The 25,940-nt window shown below is 38.5% G+C and overlaps 2 protein-coding genes across 2 annotated transcripts; both read left to right on the top strand.

Annotated features, from left to right (window-relative positions):
* Positions 1-317: 317 nt before the first annotated feature.
* LOC111234490 (gamma-aminobutyric acid receptor subunit rho-3-like) lies at positions 318-8,623 on the top strand. The gene is made up of 9 exons (XM_022762612.1): positions 318-460; positions 1,105-1,217; positions 3,685-3,752; positions 3,844-4,067; positions 4,755-4,837; positions 5,564-5,701; positions 7,377-7,529; positions 7,994-8,187; positions 8,324-8,623. The coding sequence occupies exons 1-9, from the start codon at positions 318-320 to the stop codon at positions 8,621-8,623; spliced, it is 1,416 nt and encodes a 471-aa protein (XP_022618333.1).
* A 4,790-nt stretch (positions 8,624-13,413) lies between these two features.
* LOC111234543 (adhesion G-protein coupled receptor G2-like) lies at positions 13,414-25,716 on the top strand. The gene is made up of 17 exons (XM_022762690.1): positions 13,414-13,483; positions 13,984-14,061; positions 15,306-15,379; positions 15,666-16,276; positions 20,130-20,338; positions 20,435-20,636; positions 21,076-21,232; positions 21,564-21,728; positions 21,940-22,062; positions 22,182-22,227; positions 22,336-22,439; positions 22,581-22,705; positions 22,958-23,329; positions 23,437-23,720; positions 24,737-24,838; positions 25,045-25,192; positions 25,574-25,716. The coding sequence occupies exons 1-17, from the start codon at positions 13,414-13,416 to the stop codon at positions 25,671-25,673; spliced, it is 2,970 nt and encodes a 989-aa protein (XP_022618411.1). The 3' UTR covers positions 25,674-25,716.
* The last annotated feature ends 224 nt before the right edge of the window (positions 25,717-25,940 follow it).

Here is a 25,940-nt window from a genome sequence, read left to right as displayed (position 1 = left end):
GGAGTCGGAGGAACATGTTGTGTCAGGAGATGTAAGCAGAGGGATGGCACAGTGACAAGCAAACTCAGCCAGGGGGATGCCTGTGCACTGGAGCTAAGCATTGGATATCTCGACTGATGTTCACCATGTTACAGGAGATGAGAGAGCAGGATAACGCACAAGTAGCTGGGTGTGTGCGTGGCGGGGCAGAATGAGTGCCGCCGGGGCATGGACGTACCAGTAGAGGACAGGGACAGCTGTGGCATTCCCTGGGTAAGACACTGACGCAGTGGGAGGAACGCTTGGGTTCCTCTTGTCTTTCCAGCCCCAGCTTAACCATGAGAGTGGCCCCCCTGGCCCTCAGACTGATGTGCTTGGCCTGGTTGTGGCCTCTCACCCAGCTCAACAGCAGCCACTTCCCGAACAAGAGGAGACACAAGGATATGTATGTCGGAGAGAACACCAAACAAAAGCAAGGCGGGTGAGCCAAAGTGGGATTTCTTATATGACTTGTTGCTTTTGTTGCGATTGTGGATCTGCTTCTGTTGTTAAAAGACACCTTTTGATACCTGGCATCTGTGTTGTGTGGCTTTGTCGGAGGATTTTTGAACCGTGTGCTGCTTTACAATGTCACCACAAATATGGTTGCGTAATTAATCATGAGGCTTTCCATTAATGTCACAGTGGATCAAGGTAAGAGCAGGTCATAGGATCATGTGAGGTGAGAGGTAATGTAGCTATTACTCAGTGATTTGGTGGTGACTGTTGCTGAATGAAAAAAAGGTTACATCATCAAGAAATTGTGGTTCACATCAGTCACTTTCACATGAGATTTCTAAGAAGACATTAAGGACAATAAAAACAGAAAAAAAAAAATTCAGATGCAATTTATGGGACAAATACAAAACATGCCTCACAATATCTGCAACTGCAGCTGTATTAGATCAGTGTCAATACACTGAAAGTAAAAGAACTCTCATTACCAAGGCTTTAGGATTTCATCTGTGCTAAAAGTCCAATTAACATCACTAACTCCATCGACCAGATGTCGGCTCAAGTACGTGTCTGTGCTAGAAAGAGACAGGGTTTTTACACAAGCTGATGTTTGTTCTCTTTGGTTGTCAGACGGGTGGATCTTAAGATGAAAAAGCTGGACAGCACCAAGTCCCTGCTAATTAAATCTGAGCAGCTGCTTCGGATTGAAGACCATGACTTTGCCATGCGGCCTGGCTTTGGAGGTAAAACACACACCTCATATATCTGAAAAATCTATTTAATATTACTCATTCATCTTTGTCTTCATGTTTAATTTTATCTTGTTATTTTTAATAACTGTGTGCCTCTGTGGCAACTCAGTAACGATAATGTAGGTTACTGTGCTGTCTTTGGTATTACGCCTACCAAAAAAAAAAAAAAACCCTTAGTGACCTAGATTGTCTGCGGTGTGAGACAATGACAGCAGACAGTAGTACAGATAAAATAATCTGAACTGCGAACCTAATTCTGTGAGGGGGGAAAAAAAAGCCCAATGTTAGAGGATATTCAATGAACTGCTGTAAAACCTAAGCTTTGTAATAATCTAGAAACTCTTTTTAAATTTGAATTTCAATAAGTTATACTTATCTGTTATAACATATCTGTATGAAATATGTTTATTTTTTTTAATTTGACCAGTTTTTCAGAAACACAGCAAATACATATTTATTCTTATACAAAAACCATCACATAAAACTCCTGTAGTTACAACGTGAGAGTGTTGCCCTGTGACCGGTTGCCATGACTGACTTCCTGTATGGCTGTGTCACTGTGTCAACTCTCGGGTCTTTGTTTTCTTTGCAAACAATAAACAAAGTGCTGGTGGTTGGAGTGTTTTGTAAAAATCTTTATTTCTTGTGAGCTGGTATGTGTATGGTTTTCTTTTTGCACATTTATAAAGCACTACAAGCACTTCTCATTCTAGGTTCAGATGCACATCAATAAACAAATGCACTGCAAAGTATAATAGTCAATGGGGCTGAAGAGCTGACTCCAAATATGTTTGACATTTACTTCCAAACGATTAGATTTGTGAGTCAGTGAACTGACTCTGTTTGAGGGGATTCTACTGATCAGCTGTTACTGAGTCTGGCTCAGCTTAAAGAAAATGGTCGGATTGTATCCTTGCTCCTTGTTCATCTGTTTCCTCAACACTGTATGCACAGTCTTGTATCTTTTGCATTTTGATCAAAGTTTTATGTCAGATTATTTTTCACAGCACCTGGTCTTTGTCGCTACTGGTGAGTTTCAGGCCCGTCGTAGAGCTGAAAGAGATTCAGTAACGAAGCACTGAACAGGACTTTGATTCCAGGACCCTAGCTGCCTGATATAATCCCTCCCACCTCACTACTCTATTGTTATCATAGACTGATGGTTCTGAGTGCTTACCTTCATTAGATAATGGCACAGAGAGAACAGGATGTTTATAGTACACATCATACGTTTACAGTGTTCTGCCACTGGACGATGACATAAGGACCATTGCACTGACACAGCACTGGATATTTATGTTTTAGTAAAAATATGGTAGTATTTAACTTACTTTCATCCCAGCAAACTGCTACGCTGGCACACAGTGTGACTCTGACTCTTCAGTTTCTTTGTCATATCTGAAACAGGCAACAAAGCCACATGTAGCAAGAGAGACCCTGTCTTGTTTCCTGACTCTGACCCCTTCTGTACAGAGTCTCTTCCAGTATTTGTGTGGGTTTACTCCAGGTCATGTGAACTAATATGCCCACTGACATGTTTGTTTTGGTGCCTGCTAGGAGAGCTTCATACTCTTATGATATAGCCAGTTAAAGAACCTAAACAAATAATGGAATGAGTGTTTTATTCGTCTACATAGGACGTCAAAGACGTAACACAAGGGATATTATATCCATGCAGGTTGTTGTAGTGAGCCAGTTATTCCCATAGGCCAGATTTCACAAATACGATAAAATCAGCTTTGGATCTCTTGCCTGTCTGCAAAAGTCTTATTTTGAAAGGATTTGTTTGTATTTTGTCAAAGCTGTACCCTGATGTTAGCAGTCACACAAATGCTGGTAATATTATATAAATGAAATGTATATGGTTTCATAAGGTGATTTAGATGCAGATTTTGACAGCAGTGCAATTAGTTATCTTCTCATAGCATTCAGTTTATGTATTTTCTCTGAAATAGTGTTTCGTAATACTGTTTTGATACTTATAGCTCAACCAGAAAATGAAAAGCTGATTACAGGTTTAAAATGGCAAACATTTCTGAACACTTAAACCATTTTATAGTATCTTCTCTGTGCTTCCTGAGTGAGCAGCAGACCTGAAGAGATGAGCATGAGGATCACTGCTTTAAGGTGTTGTGTGTTAACCATTATGTGTCAGTTGTGTGTAACGCTCTTGATTGAGGCGATGCTGTAGCTGTACAGTATTTATTTATTTAGAGATGACATGGACACAGCTCATAGATTTACATGCATACATTTTTATGAGCCAGCATGAGTCAGGGTCGTCACTCATTCAACCTTATTGTCTCCCTCATCTGTAAGATGTGGTTTATGTCTTATAGCGCAGCAGTGGGATTTACGCATACATAATCTCTGGCAGATGTGCAGACGGATGGTTCATGGAGGATGTGATCCAACTGTTGCTTAAAACTGATCCATCACAACGTTTGACCTTTTGCAGGTTCAGCTATTCCGGTTGGGATTGACGTCCAGGTGGAGAGCATTGACAGCATATCTGAAGTAAACATGGTATGTGTCTTTAGTTTTTCTGCAGTCAGCAAATATACAGTGTCTCCTTTTCTCTGTTGGGCTTGAGCGACAGTGTTTTTTTTTTTTCCAGGACTTCACCATGACTTTGTACCTGAGGCATTACTGGCAGGATGATCGCCTGGCCTTCCCCTCCAGCAACAACAAGAGTCGTACCTTTGATGCACGACTTGTGAAGAAAATTTGGGTTCCTGATGTGTTCTTTGTCCACTCTAAACGCTCTTTTATCCATGATACAACCATGGAGAACATCATGCTGAGGGTTTATCCTGACGGCAACATCCTCTACAGTGTCAGGTAAGTTACTGATAAAGCGATTACTATCAAACTAGGAATGATTGAAGTGAGACCATATAGCTTCGGATGAATAGCTGCCAGTGTTTCCACAATTACAAAGTGTGTCTCCATCCAATTAATTCAGCTGTGTATCATTCTACCGTCAAAGGTTACATAGTTTTGTTTTAACCTTACATGTGTTTATAAATCTAATTCAATGAGTTATAATTTGTATATTATTGGAAATTAAAACCCTTTGAAAAGGACATCAGTTAAGATATAAAACAATCCACTGGACGCTCACAGCAGGGTTAAGTGAGCAGAGCCTGAATGAAATATAAGGCTTATGTGAGCTCATATGAGAATATGAGATATAAGCTTTCAGACTACATCCATCATATCCATTTCAGCCACAGATGTCGACAATATGACGTCATTCCTAGCAGCTTGCTGTGGCCACAGACAGTGTCACGTACAGGAGCAATTACTGAATGATTTGATCAGTTCACCATCAACATCTCAACTGTTACACATCAGTCCAGTTTTGTTTTATACCCCATTTGACATCATACTAGTTGATGACTGAGGTTAACCTACACAGCTACACTCTGAAAGTCACCAATCAATGCAAGTATAACATTTTCTGTGAACACAGTTGCTGATGCTTGATTCATGTGGGTGTTCCTTTAACTGTGAGCTGTGTTTCAGGATCACTGTGACTGCACTTTGCTCAATGGACTTCAGTAGTTTCCCTCTGGACACACAGAATTGCTCTCTGGAGCTGGAGAGCTGTGAGTATCAAACTACAAATGGGACATTGCTGCTTGCGAATGCCTGATAGGACACCCAGTGTAGAGAAATACTGTTAGTTGCTGCATCAAAAGTTTACAAAAATCTACTTTAAATCATTTGCTTGCTTGCTTGATGTTTTCCTGGTAAACATGTTACACAACCTTTAATACACTGCTTTGTAATTTAAAGGCGTTGGCTAAAGATAGCTTTTAGCCTATAAAATATTTAATCAGTATCAGTGTTGCTGGTTATATTTGAGCAATATACTGATACATTACACTGCATATTGCAGCTAACTTCATAAACATACAGTAACCATCACTACTATTTGCATAGCATAAATAAGTCATAATCCTCAATCGGGTCAATGTCAGCCCATTATACATGTCTGTTTTTCTGATGTAGGATTTACCAGGGATTATTGTTTCATTCTGCTCTGGTCTGAACTTGAAATTGGTCATAACTAAGTGATAGTCAGGATTACTTTCAGTGTAGAGTTTTGGGGTTCTTCTGTCTTTCTGGTGTGCTTCTTTCTCTTCATCTCTCTTTCTCTATCTCACATTATTGAACAGTTAAAGCATGGATCCTGATTTCAGAGGAGAGTTGGGGTCCCATTTCTGTGCACTCTCTCCTCTCCTCTGAGAAACATATCCATGATTCTTCCAAGAGAGGCAACATGTGAAGGTGTCCTACCCCCTTCCCCCTCCTTCTCTCCTCTCTTGAAGATGCTTACAATGAGAACGACCTCATGCTCTACTGGAAGAACGGGAACGATTCATTAAGGACTGACGAGATCGTGCTCTCTCAGTTTTTTATTGAAGACTTCCAGCCTTCCTTTGGGCTTGCCTTCTACAGCAGTACTGGTATGTCCGGTTGGAGCTGTGGGGCCCTCTGAGTTGTTCCCACTTTGGGGACAACCAGAGAGCCCCTGTTTTTATCAAATCAGTTATGGCACAAAACACAACTGTTTTTCTTTAAAGGAAAAATTTTAGATGTTTATGCCTCTATAGAGAACCATATATTCTTCTCCTTCACATCTGCTAGTAACTAGAGCTAACAGTGAGACCAGAATGATTATGAATAGACTACTCTATACCAGAGTTTCAGTAACATTGTTGGTCTAAACATCATCAACTTTTACTGAAAAGAAATAGTTTTACACTTTGGGAAATGTGCTTATTTACTTTCTTGCTGAGATTTAACTCTCTGACCAATATGAAGCTATAGCCAAAAGCCAATTAGCTTAGCTTAGCACAAAGAATAGAAGCCAGAGGAAACAGCTAGCCTGGCTCTGTCTGAACGTGACAAAGTCTGACACCTCTAAAACTTCTTAATTAACATGTTATTTTCACATGTTTTCCCCTTGTTCCCACTATTCGTGCAAAGCTTAGTGTGTAGCATCAATGCTATGCTTGGTTAAACAAAAAAAATCCCCCTTTTACATTACCATTTTTCATTATTACACTTTGGTTTTTCTCGTGGATTAAACAAATGATGAATAACACAATCATTAGTGAGCTTCAGAAGTTCTGGTAGGGGGATTTTGTTACCTTCTGACAGAGCTAGGCTAGCTGTTTCCCCTTGTTTCCAGTCTTTATGCTATGCCAAGCTATGCTATGCTATGCTATGCTATGCTATGCTATGCTATGCGGCCTGTTTCATATTAAAAGAACTGACATAACAGTGGTAACAATCTTCTCATGTAACTCTTGGCAAGAAAGTAAATAAGCACAGTTACCAAACTGTTAAAACTATTCCTCTTAATACTTAAATACTTTCGCAGAATACTGAAGCACTGATTCACTAAGATGTGATGACAGATGGTGAGGAGAACAAGATGTGTGTGTGTGTGTGTGTGTGTCTGTGTAAAAAAATAATTAACAGTCAAACAAGGACAGATTGCATGTCTGTGTCTACTATGTTATACAAATGCCTACTTAATTATATTTCAGTGTATTCTTTAAATCCCATTCTTTGTGAATACTGTAAAATATTGAAATATCATCTCTATGGGAGACAGTAAAATAGATGCCATTACTAAATACAATTCAAAGACTTTTAGCTTTTTGAGATCCATTTTAAAAATCATCATGTGCCTTTTGATATACAGTACTAAACTATAATGTAATACTGCTTCTGATTTAAGCACATCAGAGTTGTATGACTGACTGCTAAGCCCACTTCTTCTACGGTCACAATTTCAGTGTGAGTAAGACAGATAAAATGGGCCTGGGAGATTTTCTTCTTCTCAGTGTAAAATAATCTTGTGAGGACCTATCTTCTCTAAGAGGCTGTTATATAACATCAGCTCTAGACAGATCTGCTCCAGAAAATAATTACTTTCAAGTCTGAGTTCTAGGTTCTTCTTGTAGGCCCATCTTGTAGTTTCATAGACTTGCATCTGTCACAGTCTTGTGCAGGTGTTTCTTTTTTCTTTGCAACATTTCTCAGAGTGATTGCCTTTTTTTTCTCTTGCCATTCACTTTTATTATGCCCTACTCCCTACGTCCACTTTCTGTCTATTTATTTCTTTTTCAGGTTGGTACAATCGGCTCTACATAAACTTCATTCTCAGGAGGCATATCTTCTTCTTCATGCTACAGACGTACTTTCCCACCATGCTGATGGTGATGCTTTCCTGGGTGTCTTTCTGGATAGACAGGAGGGCCGTACCTGCTCGTGTTTCTCTGGGTACTGAGACTGTGTGCCAACACGGCCATTAACATGCTGAACAAACAGCATCTTACAAAAAGCAAATATTTCATATTATACACAATTTAAAGTGACAGATTATTTTCAACTGGCATAAAAATGTCACCACACCGAGATGTTCAGTTTTATTTAATGGAATATTTCTACATTTAGAGTAACACACTTTTCTTGCTGAAAGTTAGATGAGAAGATTGATACCACTCTCATGTCTGTACGCTAAATATGAAGAAGAAGCCAGCAGCTGCTTAGCTTAGCTTAGCACAAAGACTGAAAACAGGGGTAAACAGCTAGGCCTCTGCCCAAACTAATTGGACTTATTGTTTACAGGTACACTTATGTCTCTGATCTGCTGACAATCACAATAGTATATAGCATAATCCATCCAAACAATGGATGATATTTGTGAGGGAACATTTTTAATACTGATGATGTTGTGCTTTCAGGCATCACCACGGTTCTGACAATGTCCACCATCATCACTGGTGTCTCAGCCTCTATGCCACAGGTGTCTTACGTCAAAGCTGTAGACATATACTTGTGGGCAAGCTTCTTGTTTGTCTTCCTGTCTGTCATTGAGTACGCTGCGGTCAACTATTTCACCACAGTGGAGGAGATGAAGAAGGTCAAAGGGGCAAAGGTCATTCATATTCAGTTTTTTTTCTGGCGTCTAATGTCTTCTCAAATCCCATGTGACTTGTTTGACCCATAGTAAATAATTTCCTTCCATCTGGAGCTCAAAGCCTTACTCTCCTCTCCTCCCTCTGTCGCTGCAGATGCCCACCTTCAACGCCACCCAGGCTATGGTCTTTGATGGCTGTTTCCATGACAATGAAATTGACCTGACTTCTTTCCCAGAGGTCTCCAGCACCCCGAATACAGAGAGGAACACCCAGTCACGAAACTCTACTGTCTCTGCACCGACAGAAGGCACCAGGCTACGCCGCAAGAACCCTTTAAAACAAAACCTGAGCTTCATAATGAGCAACAGTTACATGATCGACTCTTACTCCAGAGTCATATTTCCCCTGGCTTACCTGCTCTTTAACATCATTTACTGGAGTATGTATGCATAGTACATTAACTATGCAGCAGAATAAACACTATTCTTTTCTTACTATTTTCACAACTAAACAGTGTAACACACAGGCTGCAACAAACTAACTTACAATACTCTGTTCGGGAAGGTAGCTCTATGTCTGCTGTTGAGCATAGATATCTTGGATGATGTCTTCTTTTTTTTTTGAAGAAGTGCTCAGTTGTAACTTGGAAAAAAAAATCCAAAATCAGCTATTGCATTGAATGGATTGTTATTTTTGCAGATGTTTATGTGTGTTTTTTTGGCATGCCTGTTTTATAAGAGAAAAAGTTTTAATCCAACAAATATATTTACATTTTTAGAATTTTATTTTCTTGTGTGATTTAACACAAAACATTTAATTGTATAATCAGTGTGTACAATGAAAAATAAATGTATGCTCTTAAAGGTGTGTGTCAAGCTAACCATTTTCTGATAAAGCTTTACTTTTTATTTAACACACAATAACAACATCAGTGCAATGTAAATGTAACAGATTTCACTGCAAGGCTAATTGTCATCTGCATGCCATTCCAGTAGGTTGATGTTACACATAAAAAAAACAAACAAACAAAAAGAATCCAGACAAGGAAGTCCTAAACCTGCAGTTATTGATCCTTTTGGCCACTTGGGGGCGGCAGAAGATATTCTAAAAACAACACATGTACAGCTTTATCACTATTTACTGAAAGTTGATATGGCAATCTTAGTGTACACACACATCTGACAGATGCAGAGAGACATTAGTATTTATTTGGAGTTGTATTCATGGCTATCTGGCAAATGCCCAATATTTACTCCTTTGGTTGTGTGTTTAGTTGCTATCAACTCCCGAGGGAGATGTTTGGCTCTGTAGCTCCTAAAAGCTATATTAGCTACTTGCTAAGTATGTCTGCTGTTCGGTGCAGAGCAGGTAGCAAAGCAAACGGTCGTTTGTTTGAGCTTTTACACTAAAAAACTTCCGCTGCAGCTGAGAGCGGGCCAAAACAGTAAAGTTACAGGTGGAAAACCAAAACAATGAGCTAAAAGATGCTAAAAATTAACATCTCTTTTCACATACAAATAGTCATGTGTTTCAATGTTACTATAAATATAATGCTGCTTTAAGGACTTTATGTCAATGTTAGTTCAAAGTTGAGAACTTTTAAGTGGATTACAGACCTTGGAAACAGTAGTTGAGAAAAGATTTTTACATCTAAAGAGTCATGACAATCATGTTATATGTATACATTAGGGGTGTGTGACAATAATATTTTAATATTTTTGGTATTGCTTATTCTATAATTGCCTCAGTTGGAGTGCAGCGACTATATTTTAAATTCCCTTCAAATTTCTTGCATGGTATTAAAGATTTATAAATAGTGGACAATATCCTAAAAAGTATATTATTATATTTATAAATCTTGTCCTTGTCCTCACAATTACCCGCAATACTATAGTACAAAAACAGACCACAATTTAGACTCATTTATGTAAAATAGTCATTAGTAGATGAGGATTGGAAAGTAGGAGAAAATAAAGGGGATTACATGCCTTTAAGTCAGTTATATTCAGTTATGTAACATTTTTCTGTGGTACATGAAGCCAGCAGAATGTCAGATTCATCAGAAGTGATTGACTGATAATGCGATGAATGCTGGCCGTGGAAAAGTGACCAGAGCCCTGTCCACATGGCTCAGTGGGGAGTCATTGTCTCTAATCAATACAGAAGATTTCAAGGTGCATTTTGAAGGAATAGTTTTATATTTGGAAAAATAGCATATTTGCTTTATTTGTCAAGAGTTAGATGAGAAAATTGATGACACATTTATGTCTGTATGCAACATATTTAGCTATAGCCTCGCAATGTTTAGCTTAGCTTAGCTTAGTGTTCAGACTGGAAGCATGGGAAATAGCTAGCCAGTCCAGTGTTAACTAATCAGTGTCAAATCTTGTTTGTTTAAGCCATACAAAAATAGAGTTAACACGCTAAGTGCTGGTTTTACCAGGACTTACATGTTAGAACTGTGCAGTCTTTCCGAAACTGCACAAAGACAGACAACTACAGACAACTCAAATCATATTTGCACCCCTAACAATGTCTGCAGACACCTGGATAATTTTTACATCTTAACAACTAATAATGTATAGGATGTAACTGGACAAACTGATCTGTTCTAACTTCTAGGGGAAGCTGTTGTAACAGATGGACAAAGATGGACAAAGATCAGCAGCAGGCTTTAAACAGATAAAGACATGTCAGCCTTTCACATCTCATTTCAAACAGAACAGAGAATGCACTTCAAAGTCGCTTGATCTTCAAAGACACTATTTGGATCTGCTCTGCCATCACTGTCGTGACCCAACCCTCTGCCGGAATGAATAGTAGGAAAGAGAGTCTGGCTTTGTAGGTATTTTTATCCTCGGGACTCCCTCTGGTGTACAGATAGAGAACTACACCTCTCAGTATTCTGTTTCCAACTTTATCTTATTTACAGGAAACTCAAATCATCAAATGCATTTGGTACCATTATACAATAAGGTATACTCATAAAGTCTATGAATTGTCTCAAATTCCTGCATGGATAAAAAAACAGTTACCAAGTTGTAATGGATTATTGGATGTAATGGATCCCTTTCACCATAGTTTGTTCTGTCTTTCAATCCAGCTCTTTACTGTTTGTGTCTGACCTCTGACCTCCTGGAAGAGGACTGCTGTTTTCTATTTTTATTGCAAATCTATTTTGTATTCATCCTAAAACAGGTTGGACTTATGTTTTATTATAACATTTTTTGATAGCTCTTAGCCAGTTAAACAACTTCAATCTTCTATCACCCAGGTGATTGTGTGTTCATAGACCTGAAAACCAGGTGCATAACATGCCAGAGATACTGTATAATGCTGCTGGTGCGTGACTTCTTCTGACGCAATAGTAAATGTCTCAATGTCATGAAGCTTTCTTTGTTCTTTTTTTTTTAACTCTGTATTTCACCCTGGAAACTCTTGTTTACTGTCATGTCTATCAGTGAGAACATTCGCAGGGTTAGGACACACCCTGAGGCATACCTTTTCTGCCAAACACAAATAGAAAAAGATAAATCTCCTCCCTCTAAAAACTTCTCCACAGGGAAATTAGTAGTGCAAACTCACATTTTATGATGACAGTAGAGCACAGTAAGCCTTTTCTGATCTGGTGTAAAATCAAGCCATTTTCTGTTCAGCAGGTGAACAATTGCTGAGCGAGACTTGCTTGAGGTAAAGTGGAAGTAGTGTAGTGACGTCCACCTGTGCAGGCTGACATTTCAGGGGTGTGCCACAAGTGTCAGCTATTAATGCTGCATGACAAAGTCACAGTGAACTTACACTGCAGACTGCCAGCAACAATAGCCAGGTTTGTGTCTATTAAGAGAAGGAAATGTTGATTTAATGTTTGTGGTTTGACTTTGTTTTCAAGTCTGGATTTTACCCGTGGGAAGTTCTGCTTCATGGAAAATGAAGATAAAGTCAGTCCGTTCTGGGGGATGCTGGCACATGTTCTCACCCTCCGTCAGGTAAAGGTGGTGGTGTTGATGTGTCTCCTTTTTCTTGATCTGGATGAACAGCTCACCTCCAGTTCAGATTTGATTCAGGATTATTCACCAAGCTAGTTTATTTAGATACACATCTTAATCAATTTTGAACATTTTTAACCTCTAACCTATTTTCAAATCACTTCATACATGACTGTTTTCCTTTTTTGTCACATGGTCTTACTTTCTGTTTTTCTTTCAGTGAATTTTGACTGTGTTTGAGAATGTTGTGTTTGATTTGATTTGTCAAGTGTTAACTGAAGTTACTGATAACATTTCTAAGAACATAAAAGAGGATACACCTGATCACGTGATGATAATGACTTTATCCGTTTCTCTACATCCATACTGAAACAAGACATCTGGATTTGTTGAGATAGGCAATGCTGTTCCTCTCCTCAGCCACATATAACTTGTTCTTAACCTGTCAGGAGTTGACTTCAGCTGTTGTTTGATTAGCTGTTTGCAAAGTTTCCCCCTCCCTGACGTGTGCTTTTTATTCTTATCCACTCCTTTCTTTTTCTTTCCCTGTCATGATGAGGTCATTCCTATATATATATATATATATATATATATATATACATATATATATATATATACACATATACAAATACACACACACATAAACAATGTAATTTATAGAGTTATAAATGCAACTCTACTGCTGCCATGGAACTTTTTTGGTACTTTTTAATCTATTGCATGACAACAGCACAGCTTCAGAACAGATGTCAACACTTCTGAAAACCTCAGGCCCAAGCAAACATTCACCACTTCATGGAAACCCATATGTGTGTCTATAGAGTACAGCATGTACTACTCTATATATTAGTGTTTGCAGTTCCCAAAAGCTGTGATAAAGGTTATGTGTTTGTTCTGTTGTTTTGTTATCTGATTTTACTCCGAACTTCACTTACTACATTCAAGTGTTTGATCTGGCATTATTTATTTTTTCCAGGGTATTAGATACAAAAAGTTAGAACAAAAAGAACAAAAGAAAAACACTTATCACCTATAATGACAGGAAAGGCCTTCAGCATTCATCAAACATAAGGGTGTGATAGGTAGAGGTGTTCCTCAAGTTTTTCCTATGACTCACTCTGACTTTTTTCTTCTACAACAATAGGTATAAAAAGATCCAAATCCCGCCACAATGAAGCTTAGCCAGACATTTTCATGTCATACAGGGCAATACAATACAAATTAGGGTTTAAATGATTTTATTTGTTACATTACAGAATGAAGAAGCCAGGCTCCCATGGCAGACATCTACACTGGTTGCAGATGCTACTGTTCACCCTACTGGCAGGTAAGTTCTCACATCAGCTATGACAGCTGAAGTTAAAAAAAAGTTGTTTGCAGACAATGGAGCAGAGGCGTCTGTCAGCTGGTCACCTTATCTGGACCAACAACTCTGCACCTCTATTTATAAACTGCAGTGTCTGACATGTCTAAGACGTGAGTTATTCAGTCATGTAACACACACACACACACACACACACACACACACACACACACACACACACACACACACAGAGTTGAATTCCTAACTAATTTATACCATAACTTGTTATTCTCGTTTGTTTCCTAATCACACAAAACTTCACAATGCTCTAGCTTCTATCTTGGAGAAGGTGGAAAACATGAACCGGAACAAACTAAGAAAATGTATGTGACATATACCTGAGATTCTCAACCCTTTTTAGGGAACTAAAAATGTTGTGTGATTGTGTGCAAGAGTGTAGCAGTAAATCCAAATGGACAATATAAAAATTATCCTATATTTTTAACAATTGTTTCTCCCATCAGGTCAAGCTTACTGTGAGGAGACCTCCGCTGCTCCCACTTCACTTCTCCCCCTTCCCACAATAACTGCACAGACCTCAGGTAAACAGAATCAGCCCACTCCCTGCCACATCAGTTGAAACATCTATAATTAAAAAAAAAAAAAAAAAGCCAAATGTCTGTTTCAGCAGCTGACAAACTCTTTCTTTTCATCCTCACACTCGTGTCTCCAATTTGTTATAGTGTATCACTGGTTGAAAATGAAAACCTGTCCAAACCTTTCCCATCTGTTCTGAAACCAATTAAGACTAATGACAGGATCCAAAATATATTCAATTTAATTAAATTTCAATTGTTTTATTTGTGTAGTGCAAAATAATCATAACATACATTATCTCAAGACACTGTAAGATCAAGACCTTACAATAAATAAAATAAAGACCATCCAAAATATTTGACAGAGTAGAGTTATCACTGTCAGTCTCAGTGATGTAGAATATAGGAACAATTGTGGTGAAGTAATCAGATAAAGGAGTTTGACATTTTAAATATGTGTAATTGCTTCTTTCCTGAGAGTTAGATGACAAGATTGATATAACTCTCTCTTCTGTATGTTAAATATGTAGCTACAGCCAGAATCCTGTTAGCTTAGCTTAGCATAAAGGCAGAGGGAAACAGTTAGCAGGGCTTTGTCCCAAGGTAATGAAATCTGCTTAAGAGCACATGTATCTCTTTTGTTTAATCGGTGGAATGCTAGTTGTTCTGATTCTCCTTGCCTTGAGTGTTTATGCTAAGCTAAGATAACTGGTTGCTGGCTGTAGCAACATATTTGTTCTATACAAATGACAGTGTTATGGACCTTCTTATCTAATTCCCGGTAAAAAAGCAAATAAATGTACCAAAATGTTTAACTGACTACCAGATAAAAGTAGTGGTGTTACTACCACTGTAAAGTCCAGCATTCAAAATTTTACTTCAGTAAAAGTAATGATGTATTTAGCAAAACATGATGAACCATCAAAGTAAAACTACAGAGGCAGAACGATACATATGAGATGAGTCCTCATTCTGTATAAAAATACATTGTGAAGTGGCCTGTGAAAACAGTCATATAATTTCTTCAGTGGTTCTGGGATGTGGATAATGTGGGTAATGTCATCTGGGTTATTTCTACTAGTGTTGAAAGATTACAAATTTATAACAGACGATTTGCATCATGTTTGCCAGACACACAGTCTAAAAATGTTCTTGTTGGCTGCATTATGAGCCACCAAGGGCCCTGTAATTTTTGACCATTTTTTTAATGAAATCCATCCCCCTTTATGTTTTGTCCTTCCTTCTTACAGCAGCACACTACTTTCTCAACATCGCGGTGGATGTCACTGGATCGAATAAGGAAGAGTCAGAGATTAAGGACTGGGTATGTTGGGAAATGCTTAGACAAGTTGCTTATTAAAGTACTGAATTTATGATGTGTGTATCCTGTAATTAAATGTAATGAGCATCTTCTGTTTTTGTTCTATTCAGCTTGGCCAAGTGTTTCAAAACAAGCTTGAGAACTGTATTTCCCCAACCCATGAAGAAACAACTACTTCTCCACAAACAACATCTGCAAGCACTGCAAATGAGACAACACTCAACACAACTACAGCAACAATATCAACAACACTAGAAATCAACAACACTACAGCTACAACATTCAACAGCAACAACACAACTACAGCTACACCATCGACAATGTTAAATTTCAACACAACTATGGCTACATCAACAACGTCAAATATCAACACAACTACAGCTACATCAACCATGCTAAATATCAACACAACTACAGCTACAACATCAACAACACTAGAAATCAACAACACTACAGCTACAACATTCAACAGCAACAACACAACTACAGCTACACCATCGACAATGTTAAATTTCAACACAACTATGGCTACATCAACAACGTCAAATATCAACACAACTACAGCTACAACATCAACAATGCTAAATATCAACACAACTACAGCTACAACATCAACAATGCTAAATATCAACACAACTACAGCTACAACACCAACAACGTTAACGAGGAGCATCACAACTACAGCTACAAAAGGAGCGACACAACCACAGCTAGAGCAGATCTATCCACAACAGCGGCTCTGACGCCGATCAACAGCCCGACAGCCTACTTACCTGACACCAGCCCGGTCAAACAGGTGCCTGATGGTGGAGGCAATGATGGACAATCGACTAAAACAAATTCCAATCAGTTAAACCAGCGGGTAGCTCGAGAAATTAGTGGCAGCGCGACACAAACCAGGTATCACTGCAAACATTTCTTTAAAAAAAACGAATGAATGAATAAATGAGTAAAGTTACCAACATTTTCACAGTTGTCCCAGAGATGGATATCCCACCAGAGATAAAGTATTGAGTAAAAATATCTGTGCAGCACCTTCTGCTGTGTCATTTTAGTTGTGCTGTTGTCATAGTGAACTGTCTGTTAGTTACTCCATACTGTAGGACCACCTTTTACCTTTACCTTGTGATTTGTATAATACTGTGGCTAAGAAGCCGACGCTTTGTGTTTTCTGAACAGCGACCACAGTGGCCACGAATTGCAATTACAAAATGATGGCACATTGAAATTTCCTTTGAATCCTCTTGAGACACACAATTCTTGCTTTATATTTGTTATAAAACCATTCAAAAACTTTTGTGACATGAAGAAATATAGAATACAAGTAGCATAAGTAGAGAAGAGGCATTTCTGGCTTAAAGGAGCAATTTGTAAGTTTTACTAATGCTACATAGCCAACGTTAGCATTAACAGCTGTTTACTTACCAATCTAGAAGAAACTTTGCAAGTTCACTATGAAAAAACGTCTTTCCTTTACTCTCCAAGAGGTGTCTTCAGCGGTGGAAAGTAACCCTCTTGTTTTCCTTCTTTGTGGATTAATTTTCCTCTATATAAGTTAGCATGCTAACCAGCTAGCTCTGGTCTGGCCGGACCATCTTGTCACTTTAAGATACTGAGTCACTATAGCGTCCAGTCTGCCCTGAAGAAGTAGTTCCTTAGAAAACGTATTATAACCTCTTTTGTTGTAAATGTAACACTGGCAAAACTGGTAAGTAAACAGCTGTTAATGTTGGTTAGCGATAGCAAAACTTTCAAATAGCTCCTTTAAGTTTTCAATATCAGTCACCATAAGCTACTGGTCATACCAGACCAAGTAAAGCTGTAGCAAAAAATATCCAAGTGTATTAAATTAAGCAAGAGTGTGTTTTATTGCTGATGAATTCAACTTTTAATTTGCTTTTAATAAATCTTGCTATTCATGAACATCTCCATTTATTTTTCAGCGGGCCTGGTAACACAACTGGCCTATTTCAAGTAAGTTAACATTTAAATGCATCTGTGGGTTACATTGTTTGAATAGAAGGATCATCTGAATAAAGATTGATTTATGTTTTAACAGGGACTTGAACTTTCATGCGACAGGAAGACTGCAATACAGTAAGTAAATAGCACACGTCTTTAAATGACTGAAATGAGTGGAAAGCATCTATTTGTTGGTAACAATGACCTTATACTTTAGAAAGACAAATTGCTCTGTGATACTGCAGCTGAGGCAGAGAGTACCTCCATGTTGCATCCTCCGTACTCTTTGTGCTGCCAGTAAAACTTCCCCTGACATCCATGTGGTGGGTAGAAGAGTAGATAGAACAGGTGAGTCCTGAATACTTTGAAATACACAATTAGCTACCTAACAAGTTCCCATAATGCAATTATCCTTCTGTGTCATTGAGCAGGTCTGCTATTCAGTGAGTGCAATAGCAATCCACATGGGATAAACAGTTGCATTTATAGAGGTCCGACAGGTGCATCATGGTAAGACGTTTGGTATTTATGATGTTCTTTTTTTTCAACATCCCAACTTATTCATTAAAATAACAACAAGACAAGAATCACTAGAGCATTTTTGTTTTTTGTTTTTTTCTTGAGCAATATTTATGAACTGATCTTAAAGGTATACAGCAACACCTTTTCATTTTTGTAACATTTCATAAGGATGTTGGGAGTTACACGCAAAATTTTTATGGAATGTGGTTATCTTTCAACAGTGAAGAATCTGGGGCGGCATATGTGGAAGGTGGAAGCAACTCAACGAACTGTGGCCCAGGTGAGCTCTAAATATTTAAACGTCTTCAAACCACACAAAGTAAAGAAAATATTCAACCCTTTAATTTTTTTTTACCATGTTAATGTGTTTCAGCCTGAATTACAAATTGACCAAATTTGGATTTTTGTCACTGATCTACACACAATAACCCAAAATGTCAAAGGAGACTTTGGAGAAGTTTTGTACATTTCTTACAGATAAAAAATATTAACAGGTTTTGAGTAAATACTTATTCACCCCCTTTCCCCTTAAAGCATATCCATATAATTGTCCAAAACATGTTAACCTGAGGCCACACATGCCATTGTTGGAGGTCTCAAAACTGTAAATTTGTCCTCAGTCAAATTTAAAATGTTGTAATGTAGTAATATATGACTGGATAAGATGAGTTAAATGTTCCACGAAGAACTTGAAATTAAGACAGTCTTTTTTTAATATAAAACTTTGGCTCTGTTCACACTGACAATAAACCAAAATTATTTGACTTTGTTTCAGATCCGAACAAGTGCAACTGCTCTGCTTATTGCAGTAGAACTGGTTAGTGTTTTATCAACTAACAAAAGTATCAGATTATTATCTAGACTGATATAGTCTGAAAGCCTTTCATAAGTTACTTTTGTTTCTTTGTTTTTAGATGCATACTACACTTTTAAAATGTCAATACAAGATCCCAACATCAACATTTCATATGTCTTGTCCTTGGTAAGTTCTTGTGCACACACACAAAACATGCATATACTGTATACCTACGTTTATGATTTTGTATTTCTCTTTATCCATTGTGCATCAATTCATTCTTGTAGCATCATGATATGATATCTTGAATCTCTACAGATTTCTAAACTAAAACAAGCACCGCCTTGCTCTCCAAGCACAGAGTGAGTTTTATCATTCAAGCATATACAAATCAAATTCTATTTGAATTAATTGCCTAAACTAAAATTGAAAACAATTCACAATCTTTGTAATGTTGCTTCACAGTTCTTCATGTCCATTGTCCATCATTGCAACAGAATACAAGGTAATCAGCCGCCAAAGCATAATCATACTGCCTAAACAAGCCATTCCAAAAATAAGTGCAAGTGCAACTTTATGGCACTTGATCACTTTTTATCTTTTTGTCACAGTCTGTGGGGCCTTTTCTTATCTTTTATTGCACAGAAGTACATTTTCTATACAAAGCATACAAAACACTTTGTCATACATATTTTGATGTATTACTTTAACATAATCACTTGAGATAGTTTGACTAAAATGGACATTTCTACTCAGGATTCCCACGTGTTCTGTGGAAGCACAGCAACAAAGTGAGTCTAATCATATTAAATCAGAGCATTTCTGTGCACTGATACATCTGAAACATTTTAACAGGGATTGAAATCTGTGCTCTTATTTTCTAATTCTAGTCTTGAAAGCTGCAGAGTGATTTTGGGCTTCGCCCATGAGGTTCCTATCTGCAATCTGTCGGCACTTGTGACAAAAGTGTTTCAGTCTATTGAACAGATCAAGTTTGATGGACTGGTGACTCGAGCCGGTGTGTATATTAACCACAGAGAAACAAGTCGAGTCAACATCGGTTCACGTAGTCAAAAATAAATAAATAAATAACTGTAGGTGTGTCTTGTGAAACTTCTCATTTGTGTTTCATCTGGAATGTCATGCAGCAATATGCGGAAATTCAGGAAGCAGCGACAATCCATTGGCATCCCAGTTCAAATGGGTTAAATTGAACCTTAACCCTGCTATGTTTTGTATGGCAATAGAAACGTCTAACATCCTCACCTGGTTTGTATGATCTTCTTACCACCCTATCTTCTTCACTAACTTAACTCCATCTTTACAAACTCAGTGACCATGATAGTAACTGATTTCAGGCCTGTTTGTATTGTAGTCGATCAAAATGTGACACCTGATGAAATATTCCCACAAATATATTCCTACGAATATTTTTCTCCCTAAGATGTTAATTTGTCCTTTTTTTCTTTATAGTCAAACTGGAATAAATGTGGCTGCAGAGCTGTTAGAGCAATGTGTTCAGGAGCCGTTTACGACACCCAGCCCAAATGTGACAACCACACAACCCAACACCACCACCTCGTCTGTAAATGTTACTTCATCCCCACTGAACACGACAGCTGAGCCCCTCAACGCCACCACCACTGCTGCTGATGTCACAGTAACAGCAACTACTGAAGCAGGTTTGTTATCACCTCAGCACTGTGTCCGGCTCTGTTGCAGCATTTACATCATTTCAGCATTGTTACAGTTCCCCTTTTGCATTTTGTTGCCTGCAGCTGAAAGCCAAGCCAACTCTCTCCTCGAGATGACCAGAGACGTGTCCTCGCTGAATTCCAGCCAGGTGGATGAGCTGGTGTCTCAGCTGGAGGATCTTTTGGCTGGCCCGACCGTCAGCCTGGCTCTGGGAAACACCTCCGTCCACATTGTCAGTAATCTGCTGGGTGCGTCTGCTGAGACGCTGGCCGACTCCTCCAACAGGTTACACATTCATTTATTTGATGTTCTCAGACATATCGTGTACTCTTATAGCAATTAGATGCTACAACTCAAGGGGTTCCAAACCTTTTTTGACACTTCAGACCATTTTTATATTGATAGTTTCGTTGCAGACTGCTCAGCAAGGGGGAACATAATAGCTGTGATTGGAGCATAAATGTTCTCCACATCCCATTGCTACACAAAGAATCTCCCATTAGTCTGTTTGTTATTCATATGTTCACACATGAGTTTTATGCAGTGTTTAATGCTGAAATTTTATGATGATTAACTTTCTTTGTGAATTCATTACCTACTTTAATTTCACCGCAAAATAGCATTTGGATTTAGGGTTGGGAACCAGCAGTATGACTGAAGTGGCTCAGTGAATATTAGAAGTATTGCTATTGTGCACGATACCAATTAATTTCTATTTCATCAGGATTATACAGATTGTTGATACAGTGGGGTTGAAGCTGGTCCTTGAAGAACAGGCTGAGACCCTCTTGTCCCCAGCTGTGGCTTTGTCTGTGAAACCAGCAGATGGCAGGAACTTTCAGGAAACATTTTTTTCTATCTCTGATCCCAATAATGTACAGGTATGGCATGTTTTAGTTTATAATACCTGTAAAGGTATTTTATAGGTCATACATCATAACAATTTTTTATTCTGAGTGGTAGCCAATCGGACACTGGTTACTTTTTACCAGCTATTTTTCCGCAGATGTTTTAGAATCGTACATACAAGGTTTGGAAGACTAAAAATTGGACCAACTGGATTACATTGAGTTTTGTACATGTAACACCATTTTGAAGAAGAAATGAGTTGAGCCTCTGCAGCTCAGTTATTCCAAGTAGTGACTTCTGACAAAACTGAAAATAAGGAGTGGTATCAGTGCTCTCCAGGTCCACGTTCCATGTGTGTTGCAGGTCCGTGGGGATCCCAGGCTGAGAAGGAGTGTGAGAGAAGACTCCTCCATCCCTCAGGGCTCCATCAGGCTGCCCCCCTCTCTCACACAGGACTTAACCTCTGAGGAACAGCAGCTGGCCTCCCGAGTCCAGTTCAATTTCTACCAGAAGAACACAGTGTTCCAGGTCTATACATTCAACCAGCGTCCAGTTCTGATCATTAGCTAAGGAGAAACAGAATGCAGTGAATACGACACAGAAATTTGTTATTGTGTCTGTGTTTTCAATTTCATATCATTGATTCAGTGTTTTAAAGGAAAGTGATGGGCTACATTTCAAATTACATATTGAAGCATTGCCTTCTGATAACTTGTGTTGTCTCTATATGGCCATGCAGGACAGATCCATAGGACAACGCAAACTTAATAGTGGGATCCTGGGAGCGAGTGTGGCCAACCTGTCAATCACGGGACTGACGGACGATGTTGTAATTCACTTGAGGAACACAGAGCCCATTCCAGTGAGTCCGTTTTCAAACACTGTCACGCTCAACAGAGACAAAAAAAGCGTGATGTCCAATTAGGTCTAATTAGAGATTGTAAACTGATACAAGCTCTTGTGCCTTCTCCCAAACTACAGGCTAATTTTGTGGCTACATGTGTTTTCTGGGACTTTACATTGAATAGTAAGTTGTTTTTTTTTTGTTTTGTTTTTTTTATTATTATTGTTATTGTTAACAATGTCGATCGCATTAGACAAAGCTGAAAATATGCTTAATGTTTCCTACTGACAGATGAGTCAGGTGGTTGGAATCCCAAGGGCTGTTCTGTCCAAAAGAGCACAGACAATGAAACAGTTTGTGGCTGCAACCATTTAACCAGTTTTGCTATCCTGCTGGTAAGAAGATGATCGGTTTTCTCATTTTTCTCATGCATCCTTTTGATGATAATTTATCACTTGAATCCTAACCACTTCCAGTCTGCTATAACTTCTCAGTGTTTTTTTTTTTTCTTTTTTCCTCTCTGTGTTTTCTTGCAGGACCTCTCCAGACAGCCTGTAACCAGCCGTGTCCAGGCCACCATCCTGACCTTTATCACATATATTGGCTGTGGAATCTCTGCCATCTTCCTGTCTATCACCCTCCTCACCTACTTGGCCTTTGGGTGAGTATTTATTGCCATAAGTTAAATTACACACATCCAATATACTGTATGATAATCACTATTGAAGTGAAGTGTCTTTCTTGATTCTACCACTAGGAGGCCACCAAAGTTGAAACACCTTTGCTTCTGGCTTTATTGTGATAGAGTTATAGTATTTTTAAAAACTCATTTATGGTTTAAAGTGAATGCACATATTTTTTCACAGCACTTTTTTTATGATGATATTGCCTGCAAACCATTTTAACCCTGCAGGAAGTTGCGTAAGGACATCCCATCCAAAATCCTGATCCAGTTGTGCCTGGCTCTGCTAATGCTGAACCTGGTCTTCCTGGTGGATGCTTGGCTGGCGCTCTACCCGGAAGCTGTGGGCCTCTGCATCTCCACTGCTTGGTTCCTTCACTACTTTCTATTGGTTGCCTTCACCTGGATGGGACTTGAGGCCGTTCACATGTACCTGGCCCTCGTGAAAGTCTTCAACAGCTACATATCACGCTACATGCTGAAGTTCTCACTGGTAGGCTGGGGCGTCCCGATGATCGTGGTCATTATAGTCATTGCGATTGACAAGGATAACTACGGTCTTATATCCTATGGAAAGTTTCCTGATGGCACTAGTGATGACTTGTGAGTTTTTTTCTCAAATGCTTTATTTGCAGTTTCATGCAAAATACTCATTTCATACTCATACAAATACTAAGAAAAAAAACTAACCCTTTAATTCTCTCCCACAGCTGCTGGCTGAAAAATGACATTGCCTTCTACGTGGCTGTGGTGGCTTATTTCTGCGTCGTCTTTCTCTTCAACTTCATCATGTTCATTGTGGTGCTGGTCCAGCTGTGTCGGATAAAGAGGCAGAACCCTCACAATATGCAGCACCGCAGCACACTTCAGGATGTGCGCAGTGTGGCGGGGATAACCCTCCTCCTGGGCCTCACTTGGGGCTTTGCCTTTTTTGCCTGGGGACCCGTTAACCTGCCATTCATGTACCTCTTTGCCATCTTTAACTCATTGCAAGGTCAGCCGGTTTTGTTATTTTTTGTTTTTTTGGTTTCAGGATGGATTCAAATTGGAAATTTTTATTTATATACACTAAAATCACTGCGTAAAAAATGTTTGCATCAATATACTGTAGCACTGACTTTACCTGGGACCCATTGGTAAAAAAAAATACACCAAAAAAGAAGAGTTGTTTTGATGTGTTAGTGTTATTTTTTATATTACTATTGGGTTATTAACTCAGATTTATGGTATGGTGGCAAACTGCTATAATCTAGTCTAGCTCTGTATAAACATACATGTTACTATGTCATGTCATGTCATTGCTTGAATCTGGGAACATGGAAACATCAAGTCAGACAGGGCAAAAATCCCAGTCAGACATGCCAACATTTTAACCAGATTATTTTAAGAAGTTGTGAGTACAACTTACAGGGAAGTACAGTAGATGTTGGCCTGTAAACTAATTGATGTTTACAAAGGACAGTTATGGTAATAATTTTCCCATTTGCCTTTATTTTGTATTACAAATAGGTGATACGTCTTTTTACGGATGTGATCTCATTCTCTAAGTAACCTGATGAGTACAATGTTATAATTATGGATAGGAATGATGGCCAAAACTACTAAATAACAAGAAGTTATTTAGTAACTTCTCACTAAATAAGAAGACTAAGCCTTTAATAATGTTTCAGTCTTGTAGAACTCACTTTTCACACAAGATGTGATGAGAGAGTAAAATTGAAGGACTTTATGCAAGAGGACTCCCAGTTACAAACACTGCTAAAGTTGTGTGGTAATCAGCAGCAAAAAGACGACTCACATTTAGCACCTGGATGGTTAAAATAATTAGACATCTAACAGACCCCTTAATGTAAACTGTGGAATAATCTAATACACATCTAGCGGACAAACTCTTCCGGTCTATGTCCTGTACCCGTAAGTCCAAACTAATGACATTGTACACTGTACACTTTTACCACACTGTAAAAGGTTTGGTGTGGTATTTATAAAATGCTGTTTCTGTTTTTTTAGGTTTCTTTATATTCGTGTTCCACTGTGCGGCGAAGGAGAATGTGAGAAGGCAGTGGAGGATCTACCTGTGCTGTGGCACAATGAGACTAGCAGAAAACTCGGGTTAGATATGTTCCCTTTACATTTCACAGCTCTACCAGTCTGGCCAGTCTTCACCTTCATATTGTTGACATGCCTGTGCTCATCCGATTCCTTTGTTCCTTCAAAGTATTAGTTCCAAGACCATTAGATGCATGATGATGGTAATTAACTAACTCTGGGGGATTATGTTACCTTTCACCTTTATCTCTGCGAATCTCTTTTCACAGAATGGAGTCGCACTGCAACACAGAAGACTGTGAAGAAGTCATCAGTGACCAGAGTAACATCTCTTCATTCCTCAAAGTCAAACAACTCATCCAGCTCTACTTCTTTTCTCGTCAGTGACTCCTCAGAACAGATTAATGGCATTGGTAAGTGAGAACAGTCTAAGCTCTTTATGTAACTCATGATAAATTTTGACGATTACTAAATCATATACTTAATATAAGTTTATAGGCTGGTCTTAGCAGCAGAGCTTTATTCCACTTGCCCAACTATGTAAAAACAAGTTTTATCTAATGCTGCTGCTCTTTGAATACATCTACTGTTACCTTGATTTGAAATGTTTGGTTTCATGTATGAGTGCTCACAAGCTTAAAACTGTAAACAAGACAGTCAGTGGACTGCAGTATTATCATATAATAATCCAATATTGTCATATTACCACTCGCGTACAGGTTTACATGAGATTATTATATAGTTTGCCACAAATTGTATCTATCAGAAATAATGACAGCAGTGCTGTGTTATAGGTAGCCCATTTGAAGACAGAGAAATCACAGCTGATGAGGACGCCAGTATGGATGTGATCCTCAACGAGATCAACAGGCAAAACAGAAACCAGCGAGCACCCTGATTTGAAAAGCACAGAACAGACTGTTTAATGGCTCTTATTTTGAAATATGTGCACTGTATATAATGTAAATTAATAGAGAGTAATTTATGTATTATATGACAAAATGGGCAATGTAAAGCCTAAATTATGCATGGCAATTGATTTTTAAACACTTCTATACTCATACATTCACACCATTCATACCAGCCTTTATTCCTTTATATAGTGATGTTACCAATATAGGTCATATTCCAATGGTAAGTTACATACATTGATGGTGACCCATGG

The sequence above is a fragment of the Seriola dumerili genome, unplaced genomic scaffold (assembly GCF_002260705.1).
Source record: "Seriola dumerili isolate Sdu_G_001 unplaced genomic scaffold, Sdu_1.0 BDQW01000449.1, whole genome shotgun sequence".
NCBI classification, from domain to species: Eukaryota; Metazoa; Chordata; class Actinopteri; order Carangiformes; family Carangidae; genus Seriola; species Seriola dumerili.
The sequence above is the reverse complement of the archived record's forward strand: the minus strand, read 5'-3'. Positions and strand labels throughout refer to the sequence as shown.